The sequence below is a fragment of the Centropristis striata genome, chromosome 24, assembly GCF_030273125.1.
Source record: "Centropristis striata isolate RG_2023a ecotype Rhode Island chromosome 24, C.striata_1.0, whole genome shotgun sequence".
Taxonomy (NCBI): Eukaryota; Metazoa; Chordata; class Actinopteri; order Perciformes; family Serranidae; genus Centropristis; species Centropristis striata.
In genome coordinates this window covers 13,327,585-13,348,097 of record NC_081540.1, presented here as the reverse complement: position 1 = coordinate 13,348,097, position 20,513 = coordinate 13,327,585, and the positions used below count along the sequence as shown (strand labels likewise).

At 41.8% G+C, this 20,513-nt stretch overlaps 2 protein-coding genes across 3 annotated transcripts; one reads left to right on the top strand and one right to left on the bottom strand.

Annotated features, from left to right (window-relative positions):
• Positions 1 to 823: 823 nt before the first annotated feature.
• On the bottom strand, positions 824 to 4,439 carry LOC131963147 (cyclin-dependent kinase 5 activator 2-like). Its single transcript, XM_059328300.1, has 3 exons — positions 3,864 to 4,439; positions 2,707 to 2,844; positions 824 to 1,636 (listed from the first exon to the last, which is right to left on the bottom strand). The coding sequence occupies exons 1-3, from the start codon at positions 4,281 to 4,283 to the stop codon at positions 1,178 to 1,180; spliced, it is 1,017 nt and encodes a 338-aa protein (XP_059184283.1). The 5' UTR covers positions 4,284 to 4,439; the 3' UTR covers positions 824 to 1,177.
• A 1,829-nt stretch (positions 4,440 to 6,268) lies between these two features.
• On the top strand, positions 6,269 to 20,124 carry LOC131962764 (formin-like protein 2). Of its 2 annotated transcripts, XM_059327824.1 has the most exons (28): positions 6,269 to 6,704; positions 8,348 to 8,431; positions 8,594 to 8,674; positions 8,817 to 8,893; positions 8,999 to 9,082; positions 9,754 to 9,897; positions 9,969 to 10,095; positions 10,219 to 10,295; positions 10,447 to 10,540; positions 11,218 to 11,292; positions 11,694 to 11,804; positions 11,896 to 12,045; positions 12,184 to 12,285; positions 12,381 to 12,601; positions 13,519 to 13,622; positions 13,753 to 13,932; positions 14,088 to 14,108; positions 14,403 to 14,527; positions 14,616 to 14,818; positions 15,225 to 15,459; positions 15,556 to 15,624; positions 15,748 to 15,828; positions 16,448 to 16,577; positions 16,668 to 16,828; positions 17,135 to 17,236; positions 17,384 to 17,479; positions 18,154 to 18,277; positions 18,371 to 20,124. In XM_059327824.1, the coding sequence occupies exons 1-28, from the start codon at positions 6,588 to 6,590 to the stop codon at positions 18,457 to 18,459; spliced, it is 3,264 nt and encodes a 1,087-aa protein (XP_059183807.1). In that variant the 5' UTR covers positions 6,269 to 6,587; the 3' UTR covers positions 18,460 to 20,124. The 2 variants fall into 2 exon arrangements, with proteins under 2 accessions (XP_059183807.1, XP_059183808.1); XM_059327825.1 differs by lacking the exon at positions 14,088 to 14,108.
• Positions 20,125 to 20,513: the final 389 nt, after the last annotated feature.

Below are 20,513 nucleotides of genomic sequence, written 5' to 3'. Positions count from 1 at the left end.
TTATCGAATCACTGTTCACTGCAAACCGGCATGTTAACTGTACACAGCGTCTGCTGCTTATCGTCAAAACAAACCGGCATGCTAACTGTACACGTGGTGTCCGCCACTGATCGTAAACAAACCAGCATCACTAACTGTGCACAGAGTGTCCGGTGCTTGTTGTAGAAAAACGGAGGTCGCTAAGTGAACACATCCTGCTGCAGCACATACATGCTACTGTACTATATTCTATATATACTATATACTGCTGTATACATACTGTAATGCTACAGAGCTAACTGTTAGCCTGTTAGCACTGTGCTACTGTGCAGTACTGCTGCTGCTCTGTCACACTTCACTATCGTCTCCTCCAACTATCAGCCCACCTCGTTCCACGACGCCAGACTGCACTATGAAAGGGCAAGAATATCACGCCATCCCGGGGTCACTATGAACGTCCTAAGGCGGAAAGGCACAGACCTTTCCTGGGACACTTGCAGGGCCGTACTATGAAATGGGCTACTGTCTTTGATTCTGTGAGTTTCTGGATGTTTTCTGTCTCTCTGTTGACCCGCATAATAAATAAAGACCTGACTGACACATTTCTTTCTTAAACAATGCAAATACACAAAAAAAGGCTGGAGATAATGGAGGACGAAAAATGACACAAGTAGAAATAAATGAATAAAAGTAGAAATAAATATATAGATGAAGAAATAAATATAAAAATAGATAAATGTAGAACTAAATACATACATGTGGAAATGTAAAATACATGAATAAATAAATAGAGAAATATCTAAATCAATAATAAAATAATGTAAAAATATAGAATTTCCATAGATTTTTTGGCATTTATTTATATATATTTTTATTTATTTTTTATATATATTTATTTCTACTTTAATAATTTTTCGTCCTTCATAGGAGATCATATGCAAGGTTGCCATCTACATCCACAATGGTACAATCAGAAGATACTGTTGGTTTTGATTGACGGCATGCAGTTAAAGTGAGCTAGTGTCCACGTTTCAGTCTCTCTTCAGTAGGAGGTCAAAGGTCACGATCGAGCTGACTGCTCATCAGATGTCCGACTGTATGTCGGCTGCCGTGGATTACATTCAGACCTCAGCGGTCGTCTGCTGCTGGGTGAGTCTGATTAACAAATACTGCCGTCTCCTCTCTCTCTTTTGTTTTCTTAACGATCCACATCATCAACTTTGTTTCCTCCCTCATTCTCCTTCTCCTCCTCTTTCTCTCTTTCCTTCTTCTCTTTTGATTTCTGTCTCTCCTCCTCCACCCTTTGCCTCTCTTTCTCCCCCTCTTTCTCTTTCTCTCTCTGCCTCGCTCCTCCCTGGTTCTTCAGGTCCTGAAACACCTCGGTGAAGAAGTGCGGGTCGGCGTTGATCCGCAGCATGTCGGCGCTCAGACGCTCGATGAGCTCCAGCGCTCGATCCCAGAATGCATCACGGCTGGACTCCACTAGGAAAGGTTTCAGCGGGTACGAGATCTCGTTGCCCAGGTAGGAGTAGCCCAGGTACAGACAGGTGAGAAAGGTGGCGTGAAGCTCCTGCTCTGAAGACGTGTCTTCATCCACCGCCTCCCTGCACAGCAGGTACACGAAGACCAGGCTGGCAGGACTGATGAAGCACTGGTCCTGTAGGGAGACAGGACAAGTAGTACTACACAGAAAACTACTAATACTAAAGTAAAAAGCACTAATACTACACAGAAAACTGCTAATACTAAAGTAAAACGCACTAATACTACACAGAAAACTACTAATACTAAAGTAAAAAGCACTAATACTACACAGAAAACTACTAATACTAAAGTAAAAAGCACTAATACTACACAGAAAACTACTAGTACTAAAGTAAAAAGTACTAATACTACACAGAAAACTACTAATACTAAAGTAAAACACACTAATACTACACAGAAAACTACTAATACTAAAGTAAAAAGCACTAATACTACACAGAAAACTACTAGTACTAAAGTAAAAAGTACTAATACTACACAGAAAACTACTAATACTGCAGAGGGAAGTACAAATACTACACAGAAAACTACTAATACTGCAGAGGAAAAAAGACTAGTTGTACAGGTGTGAGGACTACTGGTCTGGGGTCCTTTTACCAACAGTAGCCATGTTTCCTTTAGGGGGAAGAGTGGCCACCGGGAATGTCTCTCAAATGTCCGCTCACTCTGCGAGTCTCCATTACAAAAAGGCCCCCAGAGGGATTTACGAGACTCCGGAGGTGACGCATGGTTTTGGATCATTGCGTAATCGCTTAGCAACAGTTTCGACCATGATCCGTGAACACATACGCGACCGATTAAACACGGGAGACGCAACTGTGGCCGCTATCGCTAACCGTGCACAATGTCAGCAGGTGATCATAAACAAACCAGCATGGCTAATTATGCACAACATCTCCGCTGATCATAAACATAGTGATCGTGAATCAACCGGCATTGCTAGCTGTGACACAGAGTGTCCGGCGTTTGTTATAAACAGACAGAGATCCATAAGTGAACACCTCCTGCAACAGCAGCACATACACACTGTACTGCTACAGAGCTAGCCTATTAGCCTATTAGCCAGGCTAATATTCAAATTAGGGACGTTTCGGCGAGTGAGACCTGCCTCATTCCGGCTATTGGGCTGTAGTGGAAACACCCTTAGTTACTATAAAAATACAAAGACATTTAAAGACTGACCTGCCAACCTTGAACCAGCAGTGCTCTGTCAACATTCCTGAACCATAGGACGATCTGATTGGACGACAGCTCCTTCAGTTTCACACAACGATGACACAGAAAGTCAGAAAGACATCGAAGGAGCTCACCTGTAGACGCCTGCAGAGGAGAGGAGACAGGAGAGGAGATAAGGAGACGGGAGAGGAGAGAGGCGATGAGGTGAGAGGACCAGGAAATAGGAGAGGAGACAAAGAAAGTGGAGGACACCAGCAAATCACTGTAAAACAAAATATATCTAAGAAATTAATAAATTGAATATTACATTTGGAGATTGTTTTTGGAGTATGGTTGGTGGATTTTACTGTGATTTTGGTCAAATTTTTTATCAAACTCCACTTACCATCAATCACAGTGTGAATGTTTATTCATCATATTGAATTAAATTAAAATATTAATAGGACCTCTGATGTCACTGAGGATAAAATTATTTGAGAAATTTGCATTTATTTATGCAGCTTTTAATTTAGTAAGTAAATTTAGCAATTTAGCTTTTAATTGATGAATTTGATCTTTGATTGTTGCCTTAAGAATTTAAAACACCTCTTGCAACCACACACACACACACACACACACACACACACACACACACACACACACATCCTTATCCTTCTATCTTTGTGAGGACTCTGTATTCATCACATGGATTCCCTAGACCGCTAACCTTAACCATCACAACTAAATACCTGACCCCAACCCTAACCACCTAATAAACCTAATTATAACCTGAACCTTAAAATCAACTCTTAACCCTCAAACAGGCCTATAAAGAAAAAATGTCCTCATTTTACTGGTTAAAGCCATGGTCCTCACTGTGTAGGAAGTACGAGAACACACAAACACGCATCCTTGCACTTCTATCTTTTTGAGGACACATCATTAATGTAATGAATTTGTGGCCCCTTACCCTAACCTAAACCTGAAACTGAAACCAAGTCCTTACCTTCAAACATTTTTAGGGCCTTTGAAGAAGTGAGGTCCACCTGAAATGTCCTCACTTCACAAAAATGTCCTCACTCAGTTAGTTAAGAACTTATTCTGGTCCTCACTATGATTGGAGTACAAGTACACACACGCACACGCACACACACACACGCACACACACACACACACACACACACCTGCACCACCACCCTCCGTGGTGAGATGATCAGGTCCGGCCTGCCTTGGGTCTGGTTCTGTTCCGGGACGGTGGGTACCGGTACCGGGATGGGTCCGTGTCGGTGCCCGAGCTTCAGAGCTCTGTGGCGGCTGTCGGTGGCCGCCTGCTCCCGCTGCACGTGCACGGGCTCGGACGCCGCGGGTTTCACCTTCTTCCCGCCCTTCCTCTTTGCTCGTGCAGCCACGAGGCGTTTCTTCCAGCTGAGGGCGTGCAGCAGCACCGGGTGCCGCTTCTTCTTCTTCTTCTTCTTCCCGTCCTGCTCCTCCTCATCCTCCTCCTGGGGCTCCGGTGGCTTCTGCACCGCGAGCTCCGCCAGCTTCTGCGGCCCTCGAGCCGCAGCTTTCCTCGAGCCCGGAGACAGAGACAGCACCGTTCCCATGACGACAACCGGACCGAGCGGCGCGAGCCTCTCTGCAGCAGCGCAGGAAAGCCTGTCTGTCTGTCTTTCAGTCTGTCTGTCTGTCGGTCTGTCAGTCTGTCTGTCCCGGTGTGTCCCCTCTCTGTCTTTACCTGTCTCTGTCCCTACCTGTCTCTCTCTCTGTGACGCAGACTGATGGACTGGACCAGAGTGGGCGGGGCTCCTGCAGAGACGCTGTCCGCGGTGCTGAAAGCTGCAGTGAGGATTAAAGGACAATCATTAATTATCATTTTTATTCACTGATGAATTGATGAGTGTTGTTATTACCTATTAATTATTCATTCATAACGTCACTTTAACATCTATAAATAGATTTAGCAGAAATAGTTTTTTTTGTGTGTGCTGCATTATCCTGCTGCCTACATTACCCAGAGTGCACCTCTCCCATATCACAGCTGTGTGGTTGACGGTGGCGTTAGCCTGCTGCCTACATTACCCAGAGTGCACCTCTCCATCTGCCAGCTGTGTGGTTGACTGTGGCCTTACCCTGCTGCCCACATTACCAAAAATGCACCTCTCCCTGTCACAGCTGCAGCGTCTCAAACATCTACCATCATAAGACAGTAAACAAGTTATTTTACAGGTAATTTCTTAAAGAATAAGAAATTAATGTTAATAATAAGTTAATGTCTGTATTTAAAAAATAAAACATTATCTATGATGCTGATGTACGGGAGAATGCAGGTAAAATGGAATGTTTTGGGCTTTTCTTTTATAATAAAACATGTTCATTAAATTACAATCAGACCTAACAGGATGTGTTTCTATGACTTCCTGTTCTGACTGGAAACGTTTTGATAAATCTTCATTTGGTTCAGATCCTCTTAAAACTCACATAATGATCATTTAATATATTTTCAATAGGCTAATAATAAAAGAAAATAATCATTCCCTCCAATTTCATCAATCACATTATCAGTCAAAATTATCTATAGTAGATATTTTTCCAAATCCTAATTGTTGTTTGATGGTTGAGTCATTCTGTTTTGCTTTATTAATATTAACTATTTAGTAATTTTGTAGTTTTAATAGCATTATTAGTACAGTATTTATTCTAGATTGATGTATAAATAAATACATAAATAAATAACTGGTTAGTTCTAGATTAGTTGATTAGTTCTGTATTAATAGGTTAGTTCTGTATCAGTTGATGAGTTCTTTATTCATTGATTAGTTCTGTATCTGTTGATTAGTTCTGTATTAATTGATGAGTGCTGTACCACTTGATTAGCTCTGTATTCATTGATGAGTTCTGTATTAATCAGTGGTGGAATCTAACTACATAAATTACATTTATTTGAGTAGTGTACTTCAGTACAATTTTGAGGCACTTGTACTTTACATATTATTAGTATTTCCACATCTGTAACTTTATACTTTACATTTAATAGAGGCGAATAGTGTACTTTTTACACATAAAGGTATAAGTAGTTAAAATGAGTATTTTCACTGAAGTAAGTGATCTGAATACTTCTTCCATCAATGGTATTAATTGATTATTTCTGTATTAATTGGATATTAACTGAGTAAATCAATTAAAACAGAACGTATCCCATGTATCATAATATCATAATATTAAAATAATAATAGTAGTAATGTTCTAGCCTGTGGTTGCGTGCGTGCGTGCGCGCGCGCGCGCGCGCGTGTGTGTGTGTGTGTGTGTGTGTGTTGGTGGGCGGGGCCTGGAGTGGCAGAAGGCTCATTGTCTGAGGAGGCAGAGAGAGAGAGAGAGAGAGAGGAGGGTCGAGAGAGGTAGACAAAGACTGCAGCTGTGAGGGAGAGAGAGACAAAGAGGAGGAGGCCGACTCTCTCTTTCTTTCTTCATGTGGGGGAGGAGAGGGGGAGGATTAACCGGCTGATCTGCGACACGCGCTCACACACAACACACACACACAGACACATTTCATATAAACACACACATACACACACACACACACACACACACACAACGACACGGCAGCAGAGCTTCATCTGGATCCTCAGCATCATCAGCATCCGCCGCGGCGGAGAGGACGAGAGACAAAGAGACAGACAGAGAGACAGACAGGCAGGCAGGCGCGAGGTGGAGGGAGACGATCTCCACCGTCTGATAACAGAGAGACAGACAGAGAGACAGACAGACAGGCAGACAGAGAGAGAGACGGGCCTTCTGTGTTCAGTGTGTGATGGCCGACCACATGTTCCTGCCGCTGTGTCTGCTGAGTGTGTGTGTGTTGTTGTAGGTGGGTGTGTTCGCTGTGTGTGTGTGTGTTCGGGGTGTGTGTGATGGGGAACGCAGAGAGCATGGAGAGCCAGCTGGCGGTGATCCGGTCCAGAGCCGCCCCGGTTCGACTCCCGATGCCCGACCCGGCCGAGCTGGAGGAGAGGTTCTCAATCGCACTGGTAAATACACACACACACACACACACACATACATACATACACACACACACACACACACACACACACACATTTCATATATATTTATATGTGTTTTATATTTAATGAATCTGATAACATCGTTAGCCTGCTAACATTAGCACATTATCAGCTGAGGCTGTCTGTCTGTAGTTCATGTTGACCTGATGATGGCGTTCTGTGGTTCTGGTCTCTGACGCTATGGTCTCTTGTGTTCTGGTCTTTGAGGGCCTGTTCTCCATGGGTCTGGTCTCTCAGCTTCTAGACTCTCAAAGTTCTGGTTTCTCTGAGGTTCTGGTCTCTTCACTGTTCTGGTTCTCTCATGTCATGGTCTGTTATGTTCTGGTCTCTGATAGTATGTTCTTCAAGGGACTGGTCAATAAGGTTCTGGTCTCTGAGCTTTTGGTCTGTCTGAGCTTCGGGTTTGTCTGATTTTACGGTCTGTCTGAACTTCTGGTCCGTCTGAGGTTCTGGTGTCTCTGAGCCTTTGATCTTTGAGCCTCTGAACTTCTGGTCTGTCTGAGGTTCTGGTCTCTCTGAGCTTCGGGTTTGTCTGAGGTTCTGGTCTGTCTGAGGTTCTGGTCTCTCTGAGCTTCGGGTTTGTCTGAGGTTCTGGTCTCTCTGAGCTTCTGGTCTCTGAGCTTCTGGTCTGTCTGAGCTTCTGGTCTCTGAGCTTCTGGTCTGTCTGAGGTTCTGGTCTGTCTGAGGTTCTGGTGTCTCTGAGCTTCTGGTCTGTCTGAGGTTCTGGTCTCAGTCTGCAGACTGGCAGAGCTCCTCATATCCTCAACCAACAAAGACCAGCAGTTTTTCTGGTCCTTCAGGTCTGTGTCGAACCTGTTGCAGGTTCGGATTTACAGACAGATCATTATATACAATAACATATTAAACACACTTATTTTGACGTATGTGGTACATTCAAGTACAGGCGTTATATATGTTATATACGTTGTTAAATGGGTATATAACAATAATAAACTTTACATACTGTTACTGTTAGGGGTACAGATGGTTATACACTGTTGTGTATGTTTATATACTGAAATGTATGTTATATACACTTATATATCATACATATATATGTGATATAAGGTTACATAAGGTTATAAATAGAAGCATTATATACTAGTATTATATTATATATGTTTTATACTGCTGTATAAGGTAATATTGCTTATTTTTGGCTGTATGCAGTTTGCACACTATAAGGTTAATATACGGTTATATTGGTAATATATGTTATATGGTTAAGGCGAAAAAAACTTTATACGGTTTTATGCTTAAATGTGGTAATATACAGATATATATATATATATATATATATATATATATGTATATATATATATATGTATATATATATATATATATATATATATACACATATATATATATATATATATATATGGTTATATACAGTATTAATGGTTTAAAGGGTTAAAGGTCTGGAGGGTTATAGGGTTAAAGATTACAGGGTTAAGGGGTTAAGGGGTTCCAGGGTGAGAGGGTTAGGGTATAGACCATCAGGAGTCATGTGACTCACCTGCAGCTGTTCTTGAGGTCACATGCTAATGGAAGAGGAACTTTTTGAGGTCAAATTATTGAAGAATTTAATTTAATATTCTGTGTTTCAGAATTCGATGAACCTGCCTCCCGACAAGGTGCGTCTGCTGCGCTCCTATGACAACGACAAGAAGTGGGAGCTGATTTGTGATCAGGTGGGTGTAAGAAACAAGACTTTGTCTCATGGTGGACCCTTAGGGGCCACGCAGACCCTTGGTTGTCAGTTACTTTGTGGTAATTTGATTACTAGACAATTGTTGGTGGTTGGTGGAGCTTCATAGCTGATGTTATAAAATCCCATTGTGTGTCTGATGCAGGAGAGGTTTCAGGTGAAGAACCCGCCACACACCTACATCCAGAAGCTGAGAGGCTTTCTGGACCCGGCTGTCACACGCAAGGTGAGATGGGAAATGGAGCTTGTAGCTGGTTTACAAGAGTGATGATGTCATTTAAAGTAAAAACTGATTTTATATATTGAAAACAGTCAAAACTGTCTCTCTCTCTCTCCCTCTCTCTCTCTCACTTTCTATCTCTCTGCAGAAGTTTCGAAGAAGAGTTCAGGAGTCGACTCAGATGCTCAGAGAACTCGAGATTTCTCTGCGTACAAACCACATCGGGTACACCTGTCTGTCTGAACATCTGTCTGTTTGAACACCTGTCTGTCTCTGTTTTTTCTCTGATAACCTGTCTGTCTCTCTGATTACCTGTCTGTGTCTCTGTAGGTGGGTCAGAGAGTTTCTGAATGAGGAGAATCGAGGTCTGGATGTTCTGGTCGAGTATTTGTCCTTCGCTCAGTACGCTGTCACGTGAGTCTCAACAAATAAATATTAAAAATAGATAGTTTTTTATGTGTTACAAATATCGAATTCAATATATTGTATATGTTATATGAACACATAAACACATGTTATATGTTATATGTTATATGAACACATGAACACGTCATATGTTATATGAACACACAAACTCATGTTATATATGTTATATGAACACATGTATATATGTTATAAGAACAAGTTTTATATGTTATAAGAACACATGAACACGTGTTATATATGTTATATGAACACATGAACATATTGTATGTTATAAGAACACATTAACATGTTTCATATGTTATAAGAACACATGTTATATATGTTATAAGAACACATTAACATGTTTTATATGTTATAAGAACACATTAACATGTTTAATATGTTATTAGAACACATTAACATGTTTAATATGTTATTAGAACACATTAACATGTTTAATATGTTATAAGATCACATTAACATGTTATGTATGTTATAAGAACACATTAACATGCTTTATATGTTATATATGTTATAAGAACACATTAACATGTTTCATATGTTATAAGAACACATTAACATGTTTTATATGTTATAATAACACATTAACATGTTATATATGTTATATGAACCAGATAAACACACTGTTAACGACATGTTATTGTTTGTTGTGTGTTCAGGTTTGATGGCGAGCAGTCAGAGGCCGGAGGTGAGGTCTCGTCCATCGACTCTCCCTGGAGTCGCTCCATAGAGGATCTCCATGGCGACTGCAGTCTCCCCTCGCCCTCCTCCTCTGCTCCCCGAGCAGCTCGCCACTCCATCAGGTAACAAAATAGAAACAGAGAAGATAAACTCATGCAGGAAGTGCAGTCTGATGATTTTTGTGTGTTTTTAGCTCTGCGATGGTGACTCGCTCCAACACGCTGCCGAGTCGCCGGACTCTGAAGAACTCACGACTCGTCTGTAAGAAAGACGACGTCCATGTTTGTGTCATGTGTCTGAGAGCCGTCATGAACTACCAGGTACCACTTCCACTTTTCATGTACATTTACAATAAATATGCATGCACTACCAGGTAATACAATAACTTTTCACATACATTTACATTAAATACACAATATTTAAACTGTCGTTTCCTACGTCAGTATGGATTCAACATGGTGATGTCACATCCTCACGCCGTCAACGAGATCGCCTTGAGCCTCAACAACAGGAACCCCAGGTCAGTACGACACAGGAGTACTACACACAGTACTACTAACTACACACTGGTACTACCAACTATACATAGATACGACCAACTACACTGAAGTACTACAGAGAGAACAACCAAACCTGCTAACCCGTCTCTCCTCCTGTCTGTCTCTCTTCAGGACGAAGGCTCTGGTGTTGGAGTTGTTGGCGGCGGTGTGTTTGGTCAGAGGAGGACATGAGATCATCCTGTCAGCCTTCGACAACTTCAAAACTGTAAACATCACACAAATACACACACCCAGCTGACACTGTGCAAGTGATAGATTGATGGATTGATATTGATGGTTTTATTGATGGATTGACAGACTTATAGATTGATTGATGTATTGATGGATGAATTTATGGATGGATGGATGGATGGATGGATGGAGGATGGATGGATGGATGGATGGATGGATGGATGGATGGATGGATGGATGGATGGATGGATGGATGGATGGATGGATGGATGGATGGATGGATGGATGGATGGATGGATGGATGGATGGATGGATGGATGGATGGATGGATGGATGGATGGATGGATGGATGGATAGATAGATAGATAGATAGATAGATAGATAGATAGATAGATAGATAGATAGATAGATAGATAGATAGATAGATAGATAGATAGATAGATAGATAGATAGATAGATAGATAGATAGATAGATAGATAGATAGATAGATAGATAGGTAGGTAGGTAGGTAGGTAGGTAGGTAGGTAGATAGATGGATGGATGATTGGATGGATTTATTGATTGATTGAGGGTTTTATTAATGGATTTATTGATATGTTGATGGGTTTAATAATGGCTGGCTGGATGGATGACGTGATTTATTGTTTCATTGATCGTTTTATCAATGGATGGATTGATGGTTTTAATAATGACTGATTGACGTGTTGCAGGTGTGTTCGGAGTCGATGCGTTTCGAGAAGTTGATGGAACATTTTAAAAACGAAGACGACAACATCGACTTTTTGGTACAAAGGTTTTTTTATTATCTGAATTGTTTAACAGTCTCTTAATACGTTTTTTTTATTAAATAAATTATTACTACAAATATTATCACTACATTTTTTTAATTATTATTAATAATAATAACTAAACAAATTCTAATTAAAATATAAAACATTACATTATCACAAAGCTATAATTCAGTGAGAGAGAGAATATCACACAATTCTGTCTCTCAATTTCTTAAATAAACCTACCATTAATATTATATCGTTTATTTGTCAGTGGAAAAATTTAGCAAAAATATCAAAATCGGCAGGGGATCAAATACTTATCTCCCTCACTGTACTTTGTTTTGGTTACCTCTTAATTTATTAACAACTGGTTGCCAACTGATCGTGTTTGTTATTGTGGCAATGATTGTCAGGTGGCCTGCATGCAGTTCATCAACATTGTGGTTCACTCGGTGGAGGACATGAACTTTAGAGTCCATCTGCAGTACGATTTCACCAAACTCAACCTGGACGAACACCTGGAGGTAAGACAGTCACATGACCTACTCTCAGCCAATCACACGAGGGCTGATGCTGTCTCTGCATCAACCTTTCTCTCTACCTGTCTCATTTCAGAGGCTGAAGCACACAGAAAGCGACAGGCTGCAGGTTCAGATTCAGGCGTACCTGGACAACGTGTTCGATGTTGGGACACTGCTGGAGGACGCAGAGACCAAAACTGCTGCTCTGGAACGGGTGGAGGAGTTGGAGGAGAGCATGGGCACGGTAAGATAGACAGCTGCAGAGAGAGACAGCTGTGGTACTAACCTGTCTCTCAGACAGACAGATAGAAATCTATGTTTGGAGACAGAATGGTCTGTACTGTACTGACATGTAGCTGTGTCGCTCTCCCTCTGTCCTCAGATGTCAGAGCGTCTGCTGGATGTGGAGAACGAAGCGATGCTGAAGATCGTTGAACTGGAGAAACAGCTGATGCAAACCAACAAGGAGCTGGACCACGTTCGGGTCAGTGCTGTTACAAAACACCATTAACAAAATAGTGGATCTACATTTGTGTTTCTGAACCTCATCAATGAACTCCCCACCTGTTACCTGTTCAGGAGGTGTACGCCAGCACTAACACTCAGGTGCACACCTTGCGGAGGATCGTTCGGGAGAAGGACCAGACAATCCGGCGTCAGAGTCGTCTTGAGCGTCAGGCTCAGGAGGCCCAGCAGTCCGGAGGACCAGGAGCTCCTCAGCCTCAGAGAGGAGAGGGAGACGGGGGAGTAGCTGACTCTGCCTCCCCCTCACCTCCACCCTGTCCTAACCTGTCCCCCAGGTAAGAGACGGCACTGCTCACTGCACAGTTAGCGACCAGAAACATACATTAGATGCATAGACTGTATATCAATAATGGACGTAGTCACCATGACGTCACCCACTGGTTTGTCCAGTGGTGGAGCGAGAGGGATCTGATCACTGACTACAGCCTCTCTACACCTCAGACTGAGACTGAGAGAAGTCGCTGCTAATTCATGTTAGCATTAACTGTTAGTTTTTGCTAGCAAAAAACATAAAAAATGTATGTTACTTACCAAAGAAAAATGAACAGCGACTCCTTGGAGTGTCTGTTAGTCCAACCAAACGCTGAACAAGACATTTTTACTGAACAAAACGTTCAAATAAACTGTCATTAAGTGAAAATACACCATGAAAGGGTCAAAGTTATGAGACCAAACCGCTAAACATCCTTTTTTTATATCTATACAACGTTATATATAACTTTATTGACGGCTCGCCTTGTTAGTGACCTGTCAATCAAAGTTAGCCACGCCCCAAATCATATGATTCTTTATCTTCTATTTTCTTCTAAATGGGGCCATTACTTGAACTATTAACATCAAATTGTCTTTTTACTAGTGATTGAGACCATAGTGTTGTCCTAAAAAAAAAGATTGAGGTAATAAATCCAGTGAGAAGTTTTCTCATTTTGCATTGAAATGAATGTACAGAAATGTTTTTGCAGCCACACTTCGCGCCCCCTGCTGGAATTTTCAGTGGAATGCAGCTTAAGGCACTTCCTGGTTTGCCTCCCTGCTCAGACCTGGAGGTTGCCACCTGGTTAGATGACACAAACACGTCATCATGGTCGTGTTGAGTCTGTTGGGTGTGATAATATTTTTCTTGTCTGTATTAGTTACGGACTAACAGTAAGTGATGATTGGTGTTGATTGATTACCTGATTGGTTTCAACAGTCCTGAGACCATAGCCTATCACAGCATGGGACCAGGGGTGGGTGAAGCTCCAGGGATGCCGATGCCGCCCCCTCCTCCTCCTCCACCTCCAATGCCAGGCACAGGTAGGTTTCACCTCCACCAATTATATTTACATATTTAATCACTATTGTCAAAGATACAACCGATACAAACAAAAACATGACATGAACCCCAACATACATTTAAACTTTCTTCTTCTCTTTGTCTTTAAAGTGTCAAATGGGTCATACCCTGCACCTCCTCCACCTGCTCCTCCTCCTCCCCCTCCTCCACCTCCTCCTCCATGTCGGACCAGTGAGCTCTCCTCCGTTCCCATGCCCCCTCCTCCTCCCCCCGTGGCCCCCCCTCTCCCAGGGTCAGGGCCCACGGTCATCTTTAACTCTGGATTAGCAGGTGAGACTGAACTTTTACTGCTTACTAAAAGTGAATTCAAACCTTCTGGCCAATAAGAATCCAGAATTCTGAGTCCTCATGAAAAAAATCTGAAATTTAATCTCTTCCGAGTTTCTTGACACTAACATTTTTTTCTTCTCTCGTTATGCCAACAGAGGGTCCTCTCAAGTTATTCTGTACGTTTACTCAAAATCTTACATTTAAACATCTTCACATCATTATATTTCTCCATCATCTTCAGGGTTCCAGGGTATCAGTATCTTCTGGGGTTCAGGCTATTCATATCTGATCAGGTTCATAGTATCAGTATCTTATAGGAGTTCAGGGTATCAGGCTGATATCTGATGAGTTCAGGGTATCAGACTGATATCAGAAGGGGATCAGGGTATCAGTATCTAATGGTGATCAGGGTAACTGTCTGAAGCTAACACCACTGTCCTTTCTCCCCTGTCCCTCTCCATGCTGTGCAGCGGTGAAGATAAAGAAGCCGATCCAGACTAAGTTCAGGATGCCGGTTTTGAACTGGGTCGCCCTGAAGCCGAGTCAAATCAACGGGACAGTCTTCAACGACATCGACGATGAGTCCATCCTGCAGGTAACAAAGACACACAAGGAGCTGAATGTGGAGGAGTTTGAGGAGCTGTCTAACTACATCTTTCTCTCTGTACCTGTCTGTCTCTCAGGACCTGAATGTGGAAGAGTTCGAGGAGCTGTTTAAGACGAAGGCTCAGGGTCCGGCGGTGGACTTGACTCTATCCAGACAGAAACTTCCTCAGAAAGCTCCATCCAAAGTTTCTCTGCTGGACGCCAACAGATCCAAAAACCTGGCTATCACTCTGAGAAAAGCAGGCCAGGGGTCAGAGATCACCTGTCGCGCCATCCAAACGTAGGTCCACCAGTACTACCAGTAACAATAAGACAGCTATTAAGTGTGGATAACAGAACCATACAAATACCACTAACAACTAAAAGTCTACTGTGCAGCCCTGCCACTGGTTGAAGGTCACCACACGCAGCTCTGTTCCAGCACCAGACAAGTCAGTCAGGTTTAGTTTGGTTTTGTGGATTCAGACTGGGACCAGTTTGGGCCGATAACCAGCTCCAGGTAGCAGTGGGGTTCTGCTGGGTTGTTTATTACGTGAGTCCTCTGGACAGGTGTGTTCAGGCTGCTGAGTGGCCGCCAGGGGAATCAATACAGCTACATTAGTAACAGTATAAGGTCTGAATTTAAAGTTCAGGTTCACATTGAAATGATTCCCTGTCACTCAATAGTTTCCTTTGTGTTGCATTAGGTTTGACCTGCGAACAGTTCGGGTTGACTTTGTGGAGTGTCTGATGCGCTTCCTGCCGACGGAGGCCGAGGTGAAGCTTCTACGGCAATACGAGAGAGACAGGAAACCCCTGGAGTCTCTGAGCGACGAAGACAGATTCATGATGCAGTTCAGTCGCATCGAACGACTCAGTCAGCGAATGTCTATCATGACTTTCATGGGCAACTTCACCGACAACATCCAGATGTTAACTCCGGTAAGAGAGATATGTGTGTAAACAGACAGACAGGTGTCTTGTCAGACAAACAGGTAGACATTGAGAGCTGTCTCACTCTGTTGTGTTTCCTCTCAGCAACTCCATGCCATAATCGCTGCTTCAGTTTCCATAAAATCATCTACGAAGCTGAAAAAGATCCTGGAGGTCAGTCTGTGTTATGTATAAATATATGGAGTATATTTACATTATCTTCTGTATATATTGATTCATGTATATAATCAGAGTGTGTCAGAGTGAAACTGCACCTGTTTGTTGATGCTGTTGTAGATCATCTTGGCTCTGGGGAACTACATGAACAGCAGTAAGAGAGGAGCTGTGTACGGATTCAAACTGCAGAGTTTAGACCTGGTAACACACACACACACACACACACACACACACACATACACACACAGACTATGTGTTAAGAAAACCTGGATATATGCATCCACCTGTTTTTATGAAATTTTAATAATTTAAAAACAGAAATGCTAAAGAAATTGGAAGAAAAATCTTATCACAAACACAGGCAGGCTCACATTTTCAGGTTTATATATGAGGATCATATTTAATAACAATATATATAAGGGTTTACATATGAGGACAATATATGAGGTTTATATATAAGAACAATATATGATATTTATATATGTGGACAAAATATGAGGATCATATATAATGAGAATATATATGAGGACAATATATGAGGTTTATATATAAGGATTATATATGTATATTATATAAGATGATATTTATATATGTGGACTAAATATGAGGATTATATATAATAGCAATATGTAAGGACAATATATATGAGCTTTATATATGAGAGTTATACATAACGACAATTTATGTGGACAACTTATGAGGATTATATATGAGGACAATATATGACTTTTTTTATATGAGAATTATATATAAGGACAATCTATGAAGTTTTGTTGCATGGAGTTTGTATATATATATAAAAGCTACGTGTGTGTTTCAGCTCTTGGAGACGAAGTCGACAGACAGGAAACAGACGTTGCTTCATTACATCGCCAACGTGGTGCGAGAGAAATATCCTGCAAAGAGTCTGTTTTACAACGAGCTGCACTACGTCGACAAGGCTGCTGCAGGTGAGTCTGTCAACCAATCAGAGCACTGCAACACATCAGACTGGGTCCCCAGCAGTGTGTCCTCACCTGTGTGTCCTCACCTGTGTGTAGTGAGTCTGGAGAACGTGCTGTGTGATGTGAAGGAGCTGCAGCGCGGCATGGAGCTCACCTGGAGAGAGTTCAGTGTTCAACACAATGCCACGCTCAAAGACTTCATCAGCAGGCACGAGTCACGACTCAGCAAACTGCAGGAGGACGCACGCATAGCTCAGGTGAGACAACAAACACACACACACAGTCAGTAATCATATTAAAAGCTTTAAGTTTGATCCCTTAAACTTTTAGTCTTCACACAGTTTTACTGTTTATTTACACACTGGCACATTCTGCTGGCATCTGGTGGCATCAGTGAAGAACTACAACACATTCATGCTGATATGGCAAATGTTCAGTGACCTCTGGTGGTCACTGTAAGTAAAGAAAACACTGATATGGTATTAATATTTAGGTTTAGAGTCAAAACTCTCCGTCCTTCTATTGTCGATAACTGTGTGAAATGCCATGTCTCTTTATTTTAGGATGCATTTGAAGACGCTGTGAAATTTTTTGGGGAAAGCTCTAAGACAATGCCGCCGTCAGTGTTCTTTCCCATCTTTGTTCGTTTCATTAAAGCGTACAGGGTGAGTAAATGGAACAGATCGCAGAATCGCCTCCTTGGTGGGGCCGTGGTGCGTGTGCTCGATATATACTTAATGTGCCTGTCTCTGTGTGTGAGTTTTTTTAATCTCTGTGTTTCTGTATGTGTGAATCCTTATGTGTGCATTCAGCTGGCGGAGGAGGAGAACGAGCAGAGAAGGCGTCAAGAACAAATGTTACTGGAGAAACTGGAGCAGGAGGAGCAGCAGGAGGAGGAGGAGACCAAGGTGAGATTGTGGCCTCTGACCTTTCACACAGTTCCTGAGTCATAGTTCATAACCAACCCCACGACATGACTCCCAATGTGTATCACAATGTCACTACCAACGTGAATCACAGCGTGACTCACAATATGAATCACAACCTGACTCAATATGAATCATAACTGGACTCGCAATATGAATCATATCGCTTACTAGATGAATTATAAAATGAATCACAACTTGACTCACAACATGATTCAGAACATGAATCACAACGTGACTCACAATATGAATCACAACATGATTCAGAACATGAATCACAACACGTATCACAATGTGACTCACAATATGAATCACAGCATGATTCACAACTTAACTTACAACATGAATCACAATACCACTCATAAAATGAATCACAGCATAACTCAATATGAATCACAAAATGATTCACAACATGATTCACAACATTATTCACAATGTCACTTACAACATGAATCACAAAACCACTCATAAAATGAATCATAACCTGACTCAATATGAATCACAACGTGAATCACAACGTGAATCACAACGTGAATCACAGCATGACTCACAATACGAATCCCTATGAGACTCAATATGAATCACAACATGAATCACAACAGGCCCTAAGGTCCTTCAGAGTAAGGTCTTAACGTTCTCCCCCTCCTCCCCCACAGTCTCCCTCCCACAGGGGGAAGCGGCAGCAGCAGGAGCTGCTGACGGAGCTCAGACGGAAGCAAGGAAAAGACAGTCGGCATGTTTACGAAGGGAAGGACGGAGCCATCGAAGACATTATTACAGGTATATACGTACATCTTCACAGGTAAACATGCACACATTTACCTGGTGTTTGCTGCCTGGTGTCTGATTGGCTGTTTGATTTCGTCCCTGCAGCTCTGAAGACCGTCCCCTTCACAGCCCGATCGGCAAAACGCAGCTCTCGCTTCTTCAATGACCCCACGCACTCTGAGGAGCACTACTGAGAAAGAGAGACATGACATCATAAATAAAGACATGACATCATAAATCAGTTTTAATGTCAGCATGTTTCCAGATGATGTCATGTCTTCTTACGATGGCCAAGCCCACTTTTAATCCATGGGACCAATTAGCACTTTGAACATTTCTGATCAATTGATGTGAACTGATGACATCATGTTTTGTATGTTATTTTATTGGTCAGTTTGAGGGCTGACCAGGTTCCCAGACACCACCTGACCTCTGACCCACTATCTACACTGCTGTCAAACTATTCAAAAACCTGGCAACTTCAAGTATTTGACAGAAGAGCCAGGGTCCTGGTCCTGTGGTCCTGTGGTTGTTCTGGGTTCCTTCAATCTTTGTCTTTAACTGGTTCTTGTACAGGGTTCTACTCCTTTCACATCATTACATTCTACTGTGTTCTACTGTATTTACTAGCCTTACGAGAGCCGGGGATATACAGAGTATGGCATCTTTCTAAAGGGTTAGTGTTTCCCCTTTTATTAACTTTATTAAGTGTCAAACTCTGGCTCTCTGTGACTCTTGCCCGACCCCGTCACCTTCCATAACCTGAAGCTCCCTTTCAATGCATTTCCTCTGAAGTTCTGCTGTCAGCCTGTTAGCTGGCACTGGAGCCAGAAACACCAACCTTTAAAAAAACAGACATAATTTAAGTATGTGAATGCAGAACCTTTAAGCTACAAAAGGTTGAACTCTGGTCTTGTTGTGTTTTAAAATGTATCACCTGACAGTCATGAGGCAAAGTTAAAAGCAGTGAGACAGAAGAAAATACTGTCCAATTTGTCTCAATCTTCCCATCAAGAACTCAACAGTTGCTATAAGGCTCATACATATGGGTCAGAAGGATTCAGCTCTGCTCACTAGTATGTTATCAGCCCAAATATACTTAAAAAACTATGGTTCGGTTTAGGGGTAAAATAAAACGTTTTAAAACCTTGTTATTAAACGTACACACATTAGGAAAAAATTTAAAATTAACGAAAAGGCGACTTTTCATTTCACAATCTTAAGTTTCACACTGGACTTCTGGATGAAAGTTTATGTTGTTTGAGACCTGATCCTCCTCTGTTATAATTACTATGGCCACTAGAGGTCAGCCTCTAATTTTAAACATTAAAAAAAACAGAAGATTTAATGGGTAGATAACATTTTCAAAGGCGGAGCAGGAGCAGTCTCCTCCTGACTGATCTACGAGACATTCAGTCACATGAAAACATTCAAACCAGGTCAACATGAACACAGTGTGAAAAAATTGAAGTCAGTCTACTGGTGCGGCTCAGGTCGGGACACACCTGCAAAAAGATGGAAGGACCTACATGGAAAAAAGTCTGGACGTAAAGATATGGACAACTACAGGCAGATAGTTTTTGAGAATCTGGACAGACCTGCTGTGTTCTCCTTCAAAGTCTCCCGGTGTCCCTACGGAGTGTCCAGCCTCATCTTGGACCTGGACACATCTGTAGGGTTGCTGCCCTTCTCCTCCCCTCTCCATTTCAAGTCAAAATAAGACAAAAAAAGTGAAACAGCACAAAGTTTTCTACGTGTACATACATTTTCTAGAAAGCTGTAGCGTTGCTCGTACTGTTCAGTGTTTGTTGGTTGTTGGTGATTCTGCACTCGGTGTGAATAAAACGCACCTATCAACAGGACGTCTGTCACTTTAATACAAGGACAAAGATTCACATTAGTGACACATTTGATGACAGTGAAGCTAAATTGAAATAAAACACTATGTAAAACCACATACAGTACAGTGACCATGTATACATGTTGTGTCCAGAGCTTTTGGACAAGAAGCCTTGTGTATCAATATTATTATTACTGTCTCTTCCACCTTTCATATGTCATTGTATATACACTCTGTGCAATGACAGTAAAGTTGAATCTGATGTAAAAAAAAAAACAGAAAAAGAACACATTGTGTGAAGTGCCGAATAATCATGTATTCAAACTGTCATAATGGATTCAAAGCACATCAGAGATAATGTTAGTGTTACTTTTCATTTCATTTAGCAGACGCTTTTATCCAAAGCAA

Excerpts from the sequence above, each read along its gene's own strand:
- LOC131963147 (XM_059328300.1), bottom strand. The coding sequence starts at position 4,283 with ATGGGAACGGTGCTGTCTCTGTCTCCGGGCTCGAGGAAAGCTGCGGCT. Across the intron at positions 2,845-3,863 it reads CACGGAGGGTGGTGGTGCAG|GCGTCTACAGGTGAGCTCCT; the intron begins GTGTGTGTGTGT and ends TCTCCTCTGCAG. Across the intron at positions 1,637-2,706 it reads TGCTGGTTCAAGGTTGGCAG|GACCAGTGCTTCATCAGTCC; the intron begins GTCAGTCTTTAA and ends GTCTCCCTACAG.
- LOC131962764 (XM_059327824.1), top strand. The coding sequence starts at position 6,588 with ATGGGGAACGCAGAGAGCATGGAGAGCCAGCTGGCGGTGATCCGGTCC. Across the intron at positions 9,083-9,753 it reads TTCGCTCAGTACGCTGTCAC|GTTTGATGGCGAGCAGTCAG; the intron begins GTGAGTCTCAAC and ends TTGTGTGTTCAG. Across the intron at positions 15,460-15,555 it reads ACATCCAGATGTTAACTCCG|CAACTCCATGCCATAATCGC; the intron begins GTAAGAGAGATA and ends GTTTCCTCTCAG.